Here is a 14473-nt window from a genome sequence, read left to right on the forward strand (position 1 = left end):
GTTTTTTTTAAATGATTATTTTTTATATCGTTGAATTATATTTTCTTAAAACTTAATACTAGTATATATTATCGTGTATTAAAATTCTAAAATTTATTATTTTTATAATTATAAAAATATTATAATTATATTTTAAAAAAATAATTGCATTTAAGATATACAGGCGATGCATCTTTATTGTATAACTATTTTAAGGAATGATAAAAAACCTGCTCAAGTGCTTGCGATTACTACAAATCTTAGTTCATTTGGTTTTTTTGTTAGATCAAGGTAATCGTTTCTAGATTTAATAACCAATATTTAAGAAAATAAGTATTTATGAGTTTATGATGTTGTTTAGTCGAATGGTTGCTGAAGAAACACAAGTTAGACAGCGTAGAAGTTTTGAACAAGACAGTTGATTTTATAAATATTTACATATTATATTATATTTATTTTCATTAGATTATGTTCTTCATGTTTATTCACGGTCTGAAGGTGTTGCTGGTGTTATTGTTTGTGATAAAGAATATCCTTTAAGAGTTGCATATTCTCTTTTAAGTGATCTTTTGGATGGATTTTTAATTAAATATCCATGTACTTCTTGGCCTGAACAAGGAAATGAGCGTTTATCATTCGCTATGTTAGATGAATATATTGTAAAATATCAAGATCCTAAGAAAGCTGATAGTATCATGAAAGTTCAGCAAGAACTTGATGATATAAAAAATGTGCTAGTATGATATTTATTTATTAATACAGATGTTTTTAACTTTTTTTGCAGTTTCAAACCATTGATTCTGTTCTTCAACGAGGAGAGAAGTTAGATGATCTGGTTCAGCGTTCAGATATTTTATCTGCTCAATCCCGGCTGTTTTATAAACAGGTATATATATATATGTATGATCATGTAATTTATGTATAAATTAGGCAAAAAAAAATAATTCATGTTGTAATATTTCATAGAATGTTTTTCAGCATAATTTAATAAAATTTATCACTTTGTATTATTAGCTTGCTTTATTAAAAGTTTCTGAATTGCTTAAAAATAGCATAAGATGTAATCTTTTGGTAATTGTAATTGTTTATAGTAAAATCATAAGATTTAGCTAATATTTTAATATAACAATTATTTTATGATATTTACAAAAATGCTAAAGTTATCCACATCTGATTTTAATACATTTTAATTTTTATTATATTTAAAATGTATAAGTTAAAAAACTTAATGTTATAATTGTAAATATGATAATGTTACTTAAATTATAGTATATATATACATGTATAAATGAGTATTATTATATTTTTTTTTTATTTGGAATATAACTGAAAGTAATTAATATAAAATTTATTATATTTAATATATATTTGAATAATTACAATAGATTCAATTTTTATTAGATAATATGTATATATAAATTATGTATTTGATTTTTTTTATATAAAAATATCTATTAACTTTTATACATAATAATATAATAATATAAATTTAATGAAATACTCATTCCAAATTAGTTTTTAATTTATATATATATATTCAATTGTGCCATATTTAGTTATTAAATTTTGTTATATTAATATATATATAAATATATTTCAAAATATAAAATAATAACATATAATAATATTTAAAAATAGTATAAGTTAATATTTCTTTATAAAAAAATAAAATTATATTAACTTTTATATATGAAAATTCAATATTACATTAAACGTTAAAATATATGTATATTGAATGCCATTATAATATAATAGATTTAATTAATAAATATCTCTAATATCTATGATGTATATTAATATTAACACTATTTCTACTTTTCTAAATTATATTTTAAAAAAATTACATATTTTTTAAACATTTTTTTATATCTGTTATTTTTTTTTTTTGTATATTTACAGATGATAAATATATCTTATCATAAATATAATATTAAATACACCTATTAATATATAATTTATGTACTATATAAAAACAATAACCATAAAAGTAATTATATAAATTCATACAAAAAAGCTTTATTAGCTCTAAAAGTATACAACCATGCACGCTGATGACCTAATTCACTTTGGATATCTTTAAGTGATGTCCATAATTGATGAACATACTGTCTTTGATGAGCAGGTGTTGCATCTATTACTATAAAATTCATAAGCTAAAAAATGCTATATTAAGATTTTTTATATTCTTAATACCTTTTCTCCATTGATTCTCTTGCAAATTTGTATTTTTTATTAATTCATAAATATTATCAGACAAATCAACACAAAGTACAACTATATTTCTAGAACAAATATCGTTAATTAATTCAGAAACATACTCATACGCTTTTTTTCTTAGTAATAGATATATTAACATTAAACATACCCTTATTAATTATAAATTTCTTTTTCTTTAATTTAATTTTTCCGCTACTTTCTTCTGATAAAAATCGAACAGAAAGTTCCTTTTTTTTACTAAAATTAACATCAAGAGCACGTTTCCGTATAATCATATCATTAATATTTTCATCATTTATCCTATTAAACTTAATCAGATTTTCAGATATATCTTGCCTATTTCTTTCGGCTATCTCTCCTAATAACCAAGGAACAAGACTAGAATATGTTATTTCTTCATCATGTTCAGATGCTATATTTTTAACTTTTACTGAATAGTCTTTAAATAAACCATTTACTTCATAGCTTTTATGTCTTACTATAATAATCCAATTGATGCCATTTTTTTTTGCAAAATCCATAATATCATCCAATGTTTCTAAATTTGATCTCGAAAGATCAGTTTTAATATTAAATTTCCATAATTCGCTTAAAATTTCCAAACATTCTTTTAAAAATCCATGACCTATACTTGAAACCAGAACATCACAATTTACAACATTGTAAGGCCAACGTATAGAACCAGATATAGCTTTTGAATATTTTCGAGAAGGAAATTCCTTAAAAGAAAATTTTGAAAGATATGAAAATATTTTCTCAATGAAAATACTTATTCCAACTACAGAAATAGATACTTTTCCAGAAGACAAAGGTGGAAGACATTGGTTAATTAAGCTATCATATCTTCCACCCACAGCAAATATATCACATTTTTTATTTTGTATTATTAATGCTTCAAAAATTAAACCACCTTTATAGAATTGATAATTATGTACTGTTAAGGGAGACAAAAATATTTCATGTTCTATATGAAAATATTTTAAATATAGAAAAACAGATCGAATATTTTCTATTGAACATAAAAGCCTTTTATGCATTGATACATCAAATATATTTAATAGACGCAAAATACCAGCCTCGAACTCATCTATTTCATCAATTAAAAATTCATATATTTTAACTGGATAATATACCCTGAAAATTAAATTTATCTAATTGTTCTAAAGAAGATCCAGAGAGTAATGATTCAGAACGAAGTTGATTTTGAATTTGTTTTAATGTAGCACTCTTCCCTAATTGAGATAACAATATACTAGCCCTGGGTCTATAAGAAATATCTATTCCGCAATAATCGAATATACAATCACTAATTAGAATAAGCCAAGAAAATAAAACTACAGGAACTACAGAATATCACAATGATTAATATTAATCAAAATTTTCATTTTCAAAAGAGAAGGAACTTCATTTATAATTTCATCAAGTATCTTAATACATTCGCTTTCATAAAGACTCAAATTATCATCATTTTTAGTAACAATGTCAAAATTAACTTCATTTAATGACCAAGGTATTGTATCAATAGTACTATTTCTAACAACATTAAATGACTAGAGATAAAAAAATTCAAAATTAACCTATAAACTTTGCCAAAACAATAATATTTCCCATATTTTAAAGAACATTTTGTGAGTTGTCGAGCAAAAGGTAAAATAAGATCATATGGGAGCTAATTTATCTAAATATATGTTTTATCAATAAAAGAGATATAACCTGTAAAAGAGTACCATGGCAATCTAAAAAAGTAGCAAGATTCTGCCCAGCGTTGTAAATATCATTTTTTGGAAATAATTGTGAACGATCATTATTAGAAATTGCACCATGTCTTTTAAAAATAGACACTAAACAACTTTTAAGCCATTCCATAAGTGGAGATTCAACATTTAAAGTTTTAGTCTTTAAATATCAACAATATATAATTGAATTATAAAAAATACTAACTATGATATCATATGTATAATCCTTACATTTATCTATATTTTGAGAAAATAAAGCTTCCATAAGTTTAAGATAATATGGCGTATTAGGATTTGCTTATTTCATTAATATATTATAATTTTAATAATTATTATATTATTTACCAAGAGTATGAAGACTTTCACGTATATACTCATCTTCCACTTTTGGAGGCAACAATTCACTGCGTAAAAGTTGAAAACTAGTAGGACGTGTTTTAGGATCATGTTGTAAAAGCCATGTAATAATATGCTTTTGATTTGAAAATTTATTAGAAGGAAACTTTAGCGGGAATATAATATTTGAGTCCCTTAAATTCAAAATAGTCTTTTCAAATTAATCAGTCTATAAATATTTACTTATATTTTTTACTTTTATACGTTCCATAGTAGTTTTAAAAGGATAACATAATTCAAAAAGAATTATCCCTAAAGAATACATATCCACTAACTCATTAGCCTTTATAAATACAAAAATAAATTTATAACCTTTTTGATTATAAGAATGTTTGGTATTATGCTCCAAAAGTTCAGGAGCAATATAAAGAGCAGTGCCAATACCTTAGTTAAAATTAACATAATTATTATATAATATAAAAAAATTACCCGACGTTAAATCATTATCATTTTCAATATTTTCAGAATATTTTCTAGAAACCAAATTCTCAATTATTGTCCAACATTCAGTAGCCAACCCAAAATCACCTATTTTGACATCACCATTTTCATCCAAAAAAATGTTGCTTGGCTTAAGGTCTCTATGAATCACTCCTTGACCATGAATATGTACTAAAGCATCTAAAATCTGGCGAAATAGTCTCCATATTTCATCAGTATTTACTTGTTTCAGCTCCAGTATATCTTTTAAAGTGCGTCTTTCACAATATTCCATTTGAATATACAAGATTCCAGAACTATGAGATTTCAAATCAACAGATATTTCACTATCTATAGAACCAGAACTCCAATTGCTAGACGTACTTTTAGAAATTTCACCTTCAAAACAGTTTAAAAAACTTCGTTCTGGTCTGCTAGAAGAAACAAATTCAGTAACATTAGAGGGTATTATATCAGACCCTTTACTATAAGAATCAACAGATCTTCCAAATTTTCTAGGAATATGATCGTGAATAGTTTCTCCACTGAACAAATCTTCTAACCAAGCAGAAAAATATCTTACAATATGTTGATGATGAAGCCTTAATCTTAAATATTTAAGGAAAAACGTATCAATATCATACCTGGAAAGAGTCATTACTTCTCGAAGAATACGACTGTACTCATTTTTATTTTTATTTAAGCTAATCCGTTTAATCTAAAAATATCATTAAACATCAAAAAAATTAACATTTATTTTCATACAGCATAATATTGCCCATCAAGCCTATTTCTAACTTTTATTACTTTACCATAAGTGCCTTTTCCAAGCCATTTTACTTCTTCAAAATCATTTTCATATCGAGAAGCTAAATGTAACCTAGAGGACTGAGAATTATATTTAGATGCTCTAACAAATCCATGAAAAGGATTAGTCAAAATTTCAGTATTTAATCCCAATGTTCTAGCAATTTCACCACTAGTAAAAAAAGGAGATGCCAAAAGATCAGAAGCAGATGGCCTTTTATGCCAATTTATTTCCAAAGTAAAATTAAGAAAATCAATTACCGAGCCAGATATCACTACAAATACATTAATAATATTATATAAATGTATCCAGAAATACTAGAATCAGATATTTCTTTTAAACTAGAATATTTAGAAGTAGAATTAATACCAAAAATCATTTGAAGAAATATAACACCAAACATCCATATATCACTTTTCCGATTAAATACAGAATTTTCAGTTTCAGATTTACATTCAGGAGGATACCATATTTTTGGAATATTACTTTTTTTAGAAAAAGATGATTCATTTAATGAAAAACTACATAATTTATTCATATGTTGAAGACTATACGAAATACCATAATCAGATATTTTTGCTACTGATCTCCCTTTCTCAGACTTAAATATTAATATATTTCCTAAATGTAAATCTAAAATAATTAACATCTAACTAAATAACATCAAGATATCATACTTTTATGCAAAAATCCTCGACGATGTGCTTCATTAATACCTTCAAGCAAATCCATCGCCCAACTTCTAGCAATATCCAAACTTACAGAACCAACATTTTCTAATATATCTCTAAGTGAACCTCTAGGCATATACTCTTGCAAACATGATAATCTCCAACTGCCCGAATTTAAAAGAGAAATTTTACATGCATGAAATTGTACAATTGATGGATGTCTCAAAGATATAGCCGCTTGCAATTCTTCTTCCATTTTATAAATTTCTTTTGTACCATCAGATGTGTTCCAAAATTCAGAATTCAAAATAAGATCCTTTAAAACGAAAATGTTTTCTCTATTTTTATCTGTAGCGGGAGTTACCAATTTTACTGTCATAAAAGACTGTTTCCGGAAAACTAACAAATCCTTTACAGCTTGAAATCTAATAAATTTACATTGTTCATTTTGTATTTCTATTTCTTTATCAAAAATTATTATATCATCACTAAGCTCTTGAAATCCATAAGAATCTTGTTGTCGTTTATTTACTCGAGTTAATTGTCCTTTTCTTCTAATTAATTCTTTCCGAATCATTTCATCCAAAATTATTTCCTCTTCTTTTTTAAAATATTCCTGCTCTTTCTTCATCTTCTCTTCTGTTAACTGTTGTTTTAATTCTTCTTTTAAAATTCTTAAATGTCTTTCCTGTCCTAAATTAATAGAAGGCTGATATTCATTTTGCCATTCGTATAAAATATCTTGAATATTAGAAGAAATTTCGTAGATCATTTCATGGCCTTCTAACTTATTCATAGTTCTTAGAATAAGATCGTCTATTTGAGCCAATTGAGATTTAAGAAGGTTAACAGAATTATCAATAGATACTCTTGGCCTCGTCTTTGGATAAGTATCCGTCATATAAATTATTAAATCTAAAGAAAAAAAACTAACACCATTGAAATCACTATGCAAATGAATTTTTAGAAAAGACTCTGGATTCTAATAATCTATTAGACAGTCTTTTAAAGATTTAAAACATACATTAGAAGTATGAGAAAAAGTATTATTATCAATATATACAAAATCATCCATATAAATAGCCTTCAAAGCCTCTAGTTCATTTTTTTGAATTTCAAAACACTCCACTAATCCTAAATCCATAGATTAAAAACATTCAAACTCTTTAAATCCTAATTATCATATTTCAAAGTATTAAATCATATCGATCGTCTATTTTTTATAAATTTTTTAAAATTATCTTTAGAATCATATTTATAAAAATTAAAAAAAAATAATCTATATATATTATCATCTCTAATACTAAAACATTTATATTCAATACATTTTAAGATGCATCATTACTACATCCATATATTTTTAATTAAATAGATATATAATAAACATTCAAAACATCTATTTTTTAAATAAGTAATGTTTCTATTATTTTGGATAAATTAAGTTTAAATATTATTATAATCAGGCATTTTTATTTAAACAATATACTTTATTTTTAAGCATTCGAAATTTTATCATTTGTTTAGATAAAGTATTCAAGAAAAAAAAAATAAAAATTAATAGTTATCATTTTTTTTGGAATTATTTCACTTTACAGAAAAATATGTTCTATTGGGATACTAAAAAATATAATAATAAAGATAATACTGAAGAAAATCATTCTTATGAATCAAATAAAAGCCTTTCACATTCCAAATTATTAAGTCAAACTCCAAAAACACCATCAGCAACAAATTGGGTTCTTCAGGCATTTAGAGACCATTTTTTTTACGTAATTTATTCAGGAAAAAAAACATATCTTAAAGAAAATAACAATACTCTTTGCAAAGATCAATTTAATTCTTCTATAAAAACTGATTTCATTACTAAAACAAGGCCTATTGACACATTAAAGACAATTGACAATAAAAAAAGCGATATAGAAAAAATAGAGCATACTAGTGTCGATAAAAAAGAATGCAAGGAAAATATTCAAATTTCTGACATCAAAACCCCAAAAAGGCAAAATAGTATACTTAGACCTCCAGGAACAAATGGCACACGTAAAACTGTTTCTTTTTATGATGTTTATGAGCATGATAATGGCACATACGACTCGGAAGAAAATAAAACATATTTTTTTCGAAAATTTCCAGGAAAATTTCCTAGTCCATATTTATCCAAATCAAAAAACTTTGAAGCAGATAAAACATGTGCAAATACTATTTTTTCCAGTGATTTTAAAGCTATTGCATCAAATTCCAAAAAGTCTCCAACAAATATACTTTATCAACAAATTAACTCTATTACTCAAAATAATCAGAAACTAAGACTTTTAATTTCAGAAATCTCCGAAGAAACAAGCATTTTTCATGATCATTTGGAAAACAATACATCTAAATTCAATATTACAGATAATATAAAAGATCATCTATCATCTGGTAAATACTGGAAAACTAAATTTGAAACGTTAAATATTCTTAAAAAAAATCTTGAAAACGAAAATCAATTCTGGAAATCTAAATGTTTTCATTTAGAAAAACAACTACAAAAATTATCTAAAATAGATTTAATGCATTCTAAAAAAAATGATGTTGGAAATGATCTATTTATAAAAGAGTCTAGAAGAGAGAGTTTGTCAGGAAATAGCTTTCCTGAAAATATATTAGAAAATATCAAAAACGATTTAATTGATGATATAGGGGATATCAAAATACAAACAATCGAAAAACCAAATATTCATCTTGTAACTCAAAATTCAGATAAAAACATTCAAATAGAAAACTCAGAAAAAGAATTTTGCAATCTTAAAACATCTTTAAACAATGCATGCTATTTATTTAAAAATAATGACAATAAACATCCGAAAGTTAATATAAATATGAATCATCGTGAAATAAATAAAAATAAAAAATCAATGAAAGAACTTAATACAAAGAACGATTTTTCAAATTATCAGAAAAAATGTAAAGATCCTGATACTATTATATTTAATTGTGATACTTCTGATAAAAAAATAAAAAATAAAAAAACCATTAATCAAAATTTTACAGAATTATCTACTAAAAAAGGAGATAGTAGGAATGACAATTCAGACACTTTTAAAAAGGATATTTTAGATAAAAATTCTAACTTTTCAAAATCTATCACCAATAACACATATCATTTTAAAAATTCTCAACAACTTCAGGAAATAATTAATGAAATTCCAGAAAACTTGCAATATCCAACAAAACCATTTTCTAATGTTCTTGATCCAATATCTAGAAAAGCAGCTGCTGCAAAACGATTAGAGGAGCGTCGAAAAAATAAGGACAAAGTAGATAAAATTAAACAAAATAATTTAGAGAAAGAAAATATTAATCATTTTTCTACATAAACACAAAGATAGACTATTTGTTAATTTTAAGATTCTTTTAATATAAAATATATTGAATATATGTATATATTTAAAATCATAAATCGATATGTCCGAAAACTTCATTTTTTATATTCTTTAACTTATATTGAAATCATGTATTTTTGAAATTGTCATTATTTCATTAAAAAAGATGTCAAACTTATCATCAATTTTTTCACAAATACCTTTAGAAGATACTAAACGAGCAATGCAGCTAAAAAACCAAGGCAACAAACTTTTATTAGAAAAATCATTTTCGGAAGCAATCAAGCTTTATTCTCAAGCTATAGAGCTAGATCCAACTAAGGCAGTTTATTTCACTAATAGGGCATATGCTTATATAAATCTTGAGTCATATAGATTGGCTATCGAAGATGCTTCTAAAGCTATTTCCATTGATCCATCTTACTTAAAAGTATTTTCTTCAATAGTTAAAAAAGTTTTAATAAAAAATAGGCATATTATAGGCGAGCAATAGCATATACAGCTACTTTGCGCCACTCAGATGCATTGAAAGACTATCATACTATAATAAAACATATTCCTAATGATTTTGAAACTAGAAGAAAAGCTATTGAATGTGAAAAGATAATTCGTAGAATAAAATTTGAAAAAGCTATTGATGTAGGAGAAGAGTCTTCTGCTACAGAAGGAATCGATTTTGATGCTATTGGTAACATTAATATTATAAATAAATAATCATATTAATACATCTAAGTCATAAAGGATGATTATGATGGAGAACGATTAGGCGAAAGCATGACGCTAGAATTCATAAATGATATGATTTCTAGATTTTCTAATGGAAAAAAGATTCATCTAAAATATGTTTATCAAGTAAATTAATATACATATGCAAAAATATTTTAAATAAATTAGATAATTCTTTCAATCAAAAAAATCCTTAGTTTAGAACCAACAATGATAGAAGTTGATATAAAATCTGACCACATTCTTACAATTTGTGGAGATATACATGGTATTTGTTTTATAGGTTTATCATATTGCTAATATATTATATTAGGACAATATTTCGACTTACTTGAAATATTTAGATTAAACGGAAAACCTTCGGAAACCAATCGTTATTTGTTTAATGGAGATTTTGTTGATCGAGGTTCATGGTCAACAGAAGTTGTTCTTTTACTTTACGCTTATAAATGGCTATATCCTACTGGAATTTTTCTTAATAGAGGGAATCATGAAACCGATGATATGAATAAAATATATGGATTTGAGGGAGAATGCAAAGCAAAGTTAATATACATTTCTTTTTTTTTATTTCTGGCTAATTTTTTGAAAGATATACAGAACGTACTTTTAAACTATTTTCAGAGTCCTTTAATTGCTTGCCTCTTGCAACATTAATAGGTCGCACTTACTTAGTAATACATGGAGGGCTTTTTTCAAACGATAATGTTACATTAAATGATATAAAAAATATTGATAGAATTTCTAAAAAACAACCTGGAAATACAGGTCTAATGATGGTAAAGATTTGTATATGAAATATTAATTTACATTAATTACATAAGGAAATTTTATGGACAGACCCTCAGCCTTCATTAGGTCGTGGTCCTAGTAAAAGAGGAGTAGGGTTGCAATTTGGTCCAGATGTTACAAAAAAGTTTGTAGAAGCCAATAATCTAAAAGCCATTATCAGAAGTCATGAAGTTAAACCTAATGGCTATGAAGTAGAACATAATGGATATTGTATTACTGTATTTTCTGCTCCTAATTATTGCGATACTCAGGGAAATAAGGGTGCCTATATCCGAATAGGACCTAATCTAGAATTGGAGTTTAAAACTTTTGATGCGGTTCCTCATCCTAATATACCACCTATGAAGGTTAAATTATTTTCTTACTACCAATAATTTTAACTTTTATAGTATGCAACTGGTCTAATATCTATTATGTAATTTATACTCATAATAATCTTGGTAATATAACCTTTTTGAATATAAATAATAATATATATATACACAAACTATATAAACTATTAAATATTTTTAATTCTTAAAATTATATAGTAAAAATCACCATTAAACATGATTTTAAATAATTTATTATATTTTGATAATATTGTATTTTATAGCTATTAGTATATGTATATATTATGTATAAAATATGATAAATTAAATTACAATATTTAATAAAAAAGTATAAAAAAAACTACTTTAAAATATTTATTCATAAATACCGTTAATTAAATTTAATAATTGTTAATATTTAACAAAAAAACAACAAAGATAAATACTAAATATTTCATTATATACAATTCTATCAAAAAATATATAAATAAAAACATAATAATAGTTTATAATCCATTTTTTTAGTACTTTAAATAAATACAAAAAAAAAACATACATAAATATAAATATTTCGCTTAAAATCAATTTATTCATAAATAAGATTTTTTAAATAATATTTTCTTAAAAGTAAATAATTTTTAAATATTATCCAATGGTATAAAAAATATTCTAAAAAATTTTAAAACATTATCAATTCAAAACTTATTTAATAGTATTTCCCAAAAATATTTTTTTGATGTAGTTTTTTAAACTAAAATCTAATTTTATCTATAATTTTTTTAAAATTTATAAGAATAATCTATAAAATATATTTTTTTATTAAAAATAACATGAACATTTTATTGAAAGAACATTTATTATACATTCAAAAAATACATAAACATAAAAAACTTAAAATTTTATAATAGTTTTTTGATTAAAAAATTTGTACATATTATATTTTATATTAAAATGATTATAATAAAAATTAATACAACATATTAATTGTATCCAGATATTTTAAAGGAAAATTAATAAAAGTACATTAAGATTTTAAAAATTAAACGTTTAAAATATCTATAATAATACATATAATATATACATATATAATTTCATTATTCATTCCATAATAAAATAATAGATTTAATATCAAAAGTATATATAATATTAAAATAGTTGTTTTTTTTCTAAAATATTTTTTAAAAATAGTTAAATAGCACTAAAAATAGTCGATTTTAAAAAGTTCAAACCAAGTCACGAAAAATGTGTCCTATAAAGACATACCCTACCCTCTTATACACTTTTTGTTCAAAATCCCCTGAAAAAAAACAATCAATTATTTTAATTATTACTTCTTTAATAGCTATTTTTAACAAATTATTTTGAATTGCATTAAGACATTATAAAAATGGAGGGTAATGCTGTGGCTTTAATTTAAAAAGAAAATACTGATTTTGCAGACGAAATAGCTGCTCTTGTTATTGACAATGGATCTGGTATAAAATATTTTAATAAACAATTTATATTTACTAATGTAATGAAGGCATGTGTAAGGCAGGTTTTGCGGGCGATGATGCTCCAAGGGCTGTTTTTCCTTCTATCGTTGGACGCCCACGTCATCAGGGTATTATGGTATATATACTTTTTAAATAATAGTTTAATTAACTTACAAATTAAAAGGTAGGAATGGGCCAGAAAGATTCATATGTGGGAGATGAAGCTCAATCAAAACGCGGAATTTTGACATTAAAATACCCTATTGAGCACGGAATCGTCAGTAATTGGGATGATATGGAAAAAATTTGGCATCATACATTTTATAACGAACTTCGTGTTGCTCCGGAAGAACATCCTGCATTACTTACAGAGGCACCTCTTAATCCAAAATCTAATAGGGAAAAGATGACCCAAATAATGTTCGAGACATTTAATACTCCTGCATTTTATGTAGCAATTCAGGCTGTTTTGTCGCTTTATGCTTCTGGACGTACTACGGGTATTGTGCTTGATTCTGGAGATGGTGTTACACATACTGTTCCTATTTATGAGGGTTATGCACTTCCGCATGCTATTTTGCGTCTTAATCTTGCCGGACGGGACTTAACAGACTATCTTATGAAAATCTTAACAGAGCGTGGTTACAATTATACTACTACAGCAGAACGCGAAATTGTTCGTGACATTAAAGAAAGGCTTTGTTATGTTGCTCTAGATTTTGAACAAGAAATTCATACCGCTTCATCATCTTCTAGCTTAGAAAAATCATATGAATTACCAGATGGCCAAGTAATAACTATTGGTAATGAGCGGTAATACTTAAATTTTATTTTTTTTAAATATAATATAATATTTAAACAGCTTCCGTGCTCCAGAAGCTCTATTTCAACCATCTATAGTCGGTATGGAAACATGCGGTATTCATGAAACTACTTTCAATTCTATTATGAAATGTGACGTGGATATTCGCAAAGACCTTTATAGCAATATTGTTATGTCAGGTGGAACGACAATGTATCCAGGTAAATTGAGAAAAAATCCAAAAAGATTACGTTAAACATAATTCAGGTATTGCGGATCGTATGCAAAAAGAAATAACAGCACTTGCACCCTCTTCAATGAAAATTAAAATAGTTGCGCCTCCTGAACGCAAGTATTCTGTCTGGTATTATATATAATTTCATTATTTCATTAATACTAAATAAAAATCAGGATTGGAGGATCTATTCTTGCAAGTTTATCAACATTTCAGCAAATGTGGATCAGCAAACAAGAATATGATGAAAATGGTCCGTCTATTGTCTATCGTAAGGTTTGTAATATAAAAACAATTTAATTAATCTAATTTTTTAGTGCTTTTAAAAATAAGCAAGAAATATACATTAATCTCATTTTTGCTCTGAGATTTACATTGTATATCTTTTCTATCTATGTTAACAAATTTTTAGTATTTTTTCTTTTAGATGCATAAAAATAATTTTTTTAAATAAATTTTTATAAAAAAATACTATATTTTTAAACTTTTATTCATTAATTTAAACTATTATTCATTAATAACTATCACACATACACCAAATTT

General features: G+C 24.7%; 5 protein-coding genes across 5 annotated transcripts; 4 read left to right on the forward strand and 1 right to left on the reverse strand.

Annotated features, from left to right (window-relative positions):
• The first annotated feature begins 97 nt into the window (after positions 1 to 97).
• On the forward strand, positions 98 to 966 carry PNEG_02185 (hypothetical protein). Its single transcript, XM_007875977.1, has 5 exons — positions 98 to 270; positions 314 to 396; positions 445 to 716; positions 764 to 865; positions 910 to 966. The coding sequence occupies exons 1-5, from the start codon at positions 167 to 169 to the stop codon at positions 943 to 945; spliced, it is 597 nt and encodes a 198-aa protein (XP_007874168.1). The 5' UTR covers positions 98 to 166; the 3' UTR covers positions 946 to 966.
• Positions 967 to 1970: 1004 nt separating this feature from the next.
• Positions 1971 to 7417, reverse strand: PNEG_02186 (hypothetical protein; the record flags this gene model as incomplete). The annotated part of the gene is made up of 17 exons (XM_007875979.1): positions 7252 to 7417; positions 6234 to 7209; positions 5875 to 6189; positions 5514 to 5830; positions 5393 to 5466; positions 4758 to 5350; positions 4641 to 4712; positions 4525 to 4598; positions 4278 to 4479; positions 4138 to 4229; positions 3910 to 4092; positions 3774 to 3865; positions 3544 to 3729; positions 3330 to 3502; positions 2345 to 3283; positions 2173 to 2304; positions 1971 to 2116 (listed from the first exon to the last, which is right to left on the reverse strand). Exons 1-17 carry the CDS (start codon positions 7369 to 7371, stop codon positions 1971 to 1973), a joined length of 4686 nt encoding a protein of 1561 aa, XP_007874170.1. The 5' UTR covers positions 7372 to 7417.
• Positions 7418 to 7770: 353 nt separating this feature from the next.
• PNEG_02187 (hypothetical protein) lies at positions 7771 to 9588 on the forward strand. The gene has a single exon (XM_007875980.1). The coding sequence runs from the start codon at positions 7829 to 7831 to the stop codon at positions 9581 to 9583; it is 1755 nt and encodes a 584-aa protein (XP_007874171.1). The 5' UTR covers positions 7771 to 7828; the 3' UTR covers positions 9584 to 9588.
• A 122-nt stretch (positions 9589 to 9710) lies between these two features.
• Positions 9711 to 11548, forward strand: PNEG_02188 (hypothetical protein). Its single transcript, XM_007875981.1, has 8 exons — positions 9711 to 10019; positions 10061 to 10277; positions 10323 to 10441; positions 10484 to 10583; positions 10629 to 10860; positions 10908 to 11094; positions 11140 to 11454; positions 11497 to 11548. Exons 1-8 carry the CDS (start codon positions 9756 to 9758, stop codon positions 11524 to 11526), a joined length of 1464 nt encoding a protein of 487 aa, XP_007874172.1. The 5' UTR covers positions 9711 to 9755; the 3' UTR covers positions 11527 to 11548.
• A 1224-nt stretch (positions 11549 to 12772) lies between these two features.
• On the forward strand, positions 12773 to 14328 carry PNEG_02189 (actin-1). The gene is made up of 8 exons (XM_007875982.1): positions 12773 to 12812; positions 12858 to 12893; positions 12941 to 13029; positions 13078 to 13706; positions 13756 to 13916; positions 13963 to 14059; positions 14107 to 14206; positions 14248 to 14328. The coding sequence occupies exons 1-8, from the start codon at positions 12806 to 12808 to the stop codon at positions 14254 to 14256; spliced, it is 1128 nt and encodes a 375-aa protein (XP_007874173.1). The 5' UTR covers positions 12773 to 12805; the 3' UTR covers positions 14257 to 14328.
• The last annotated feature ends 145 nt before the right edge of the window (positions 14329 to 14473 follow it).

Source organism: Pneumocystis murina (genome assembly GCF_000349005.2).
Source record: "Pneumocystis murina B123 chromosome Unknown supercont1.12, whole genome shotgun sequence".
NCBI classification, from domain to species: domain Eukaryota; kingdom Fungi; phylum Ascomycota; class Pneumocystomycetes; order Pneumocystales; family Pneumocystaceae; genus Pneumocystis; species Pneumocystis murina.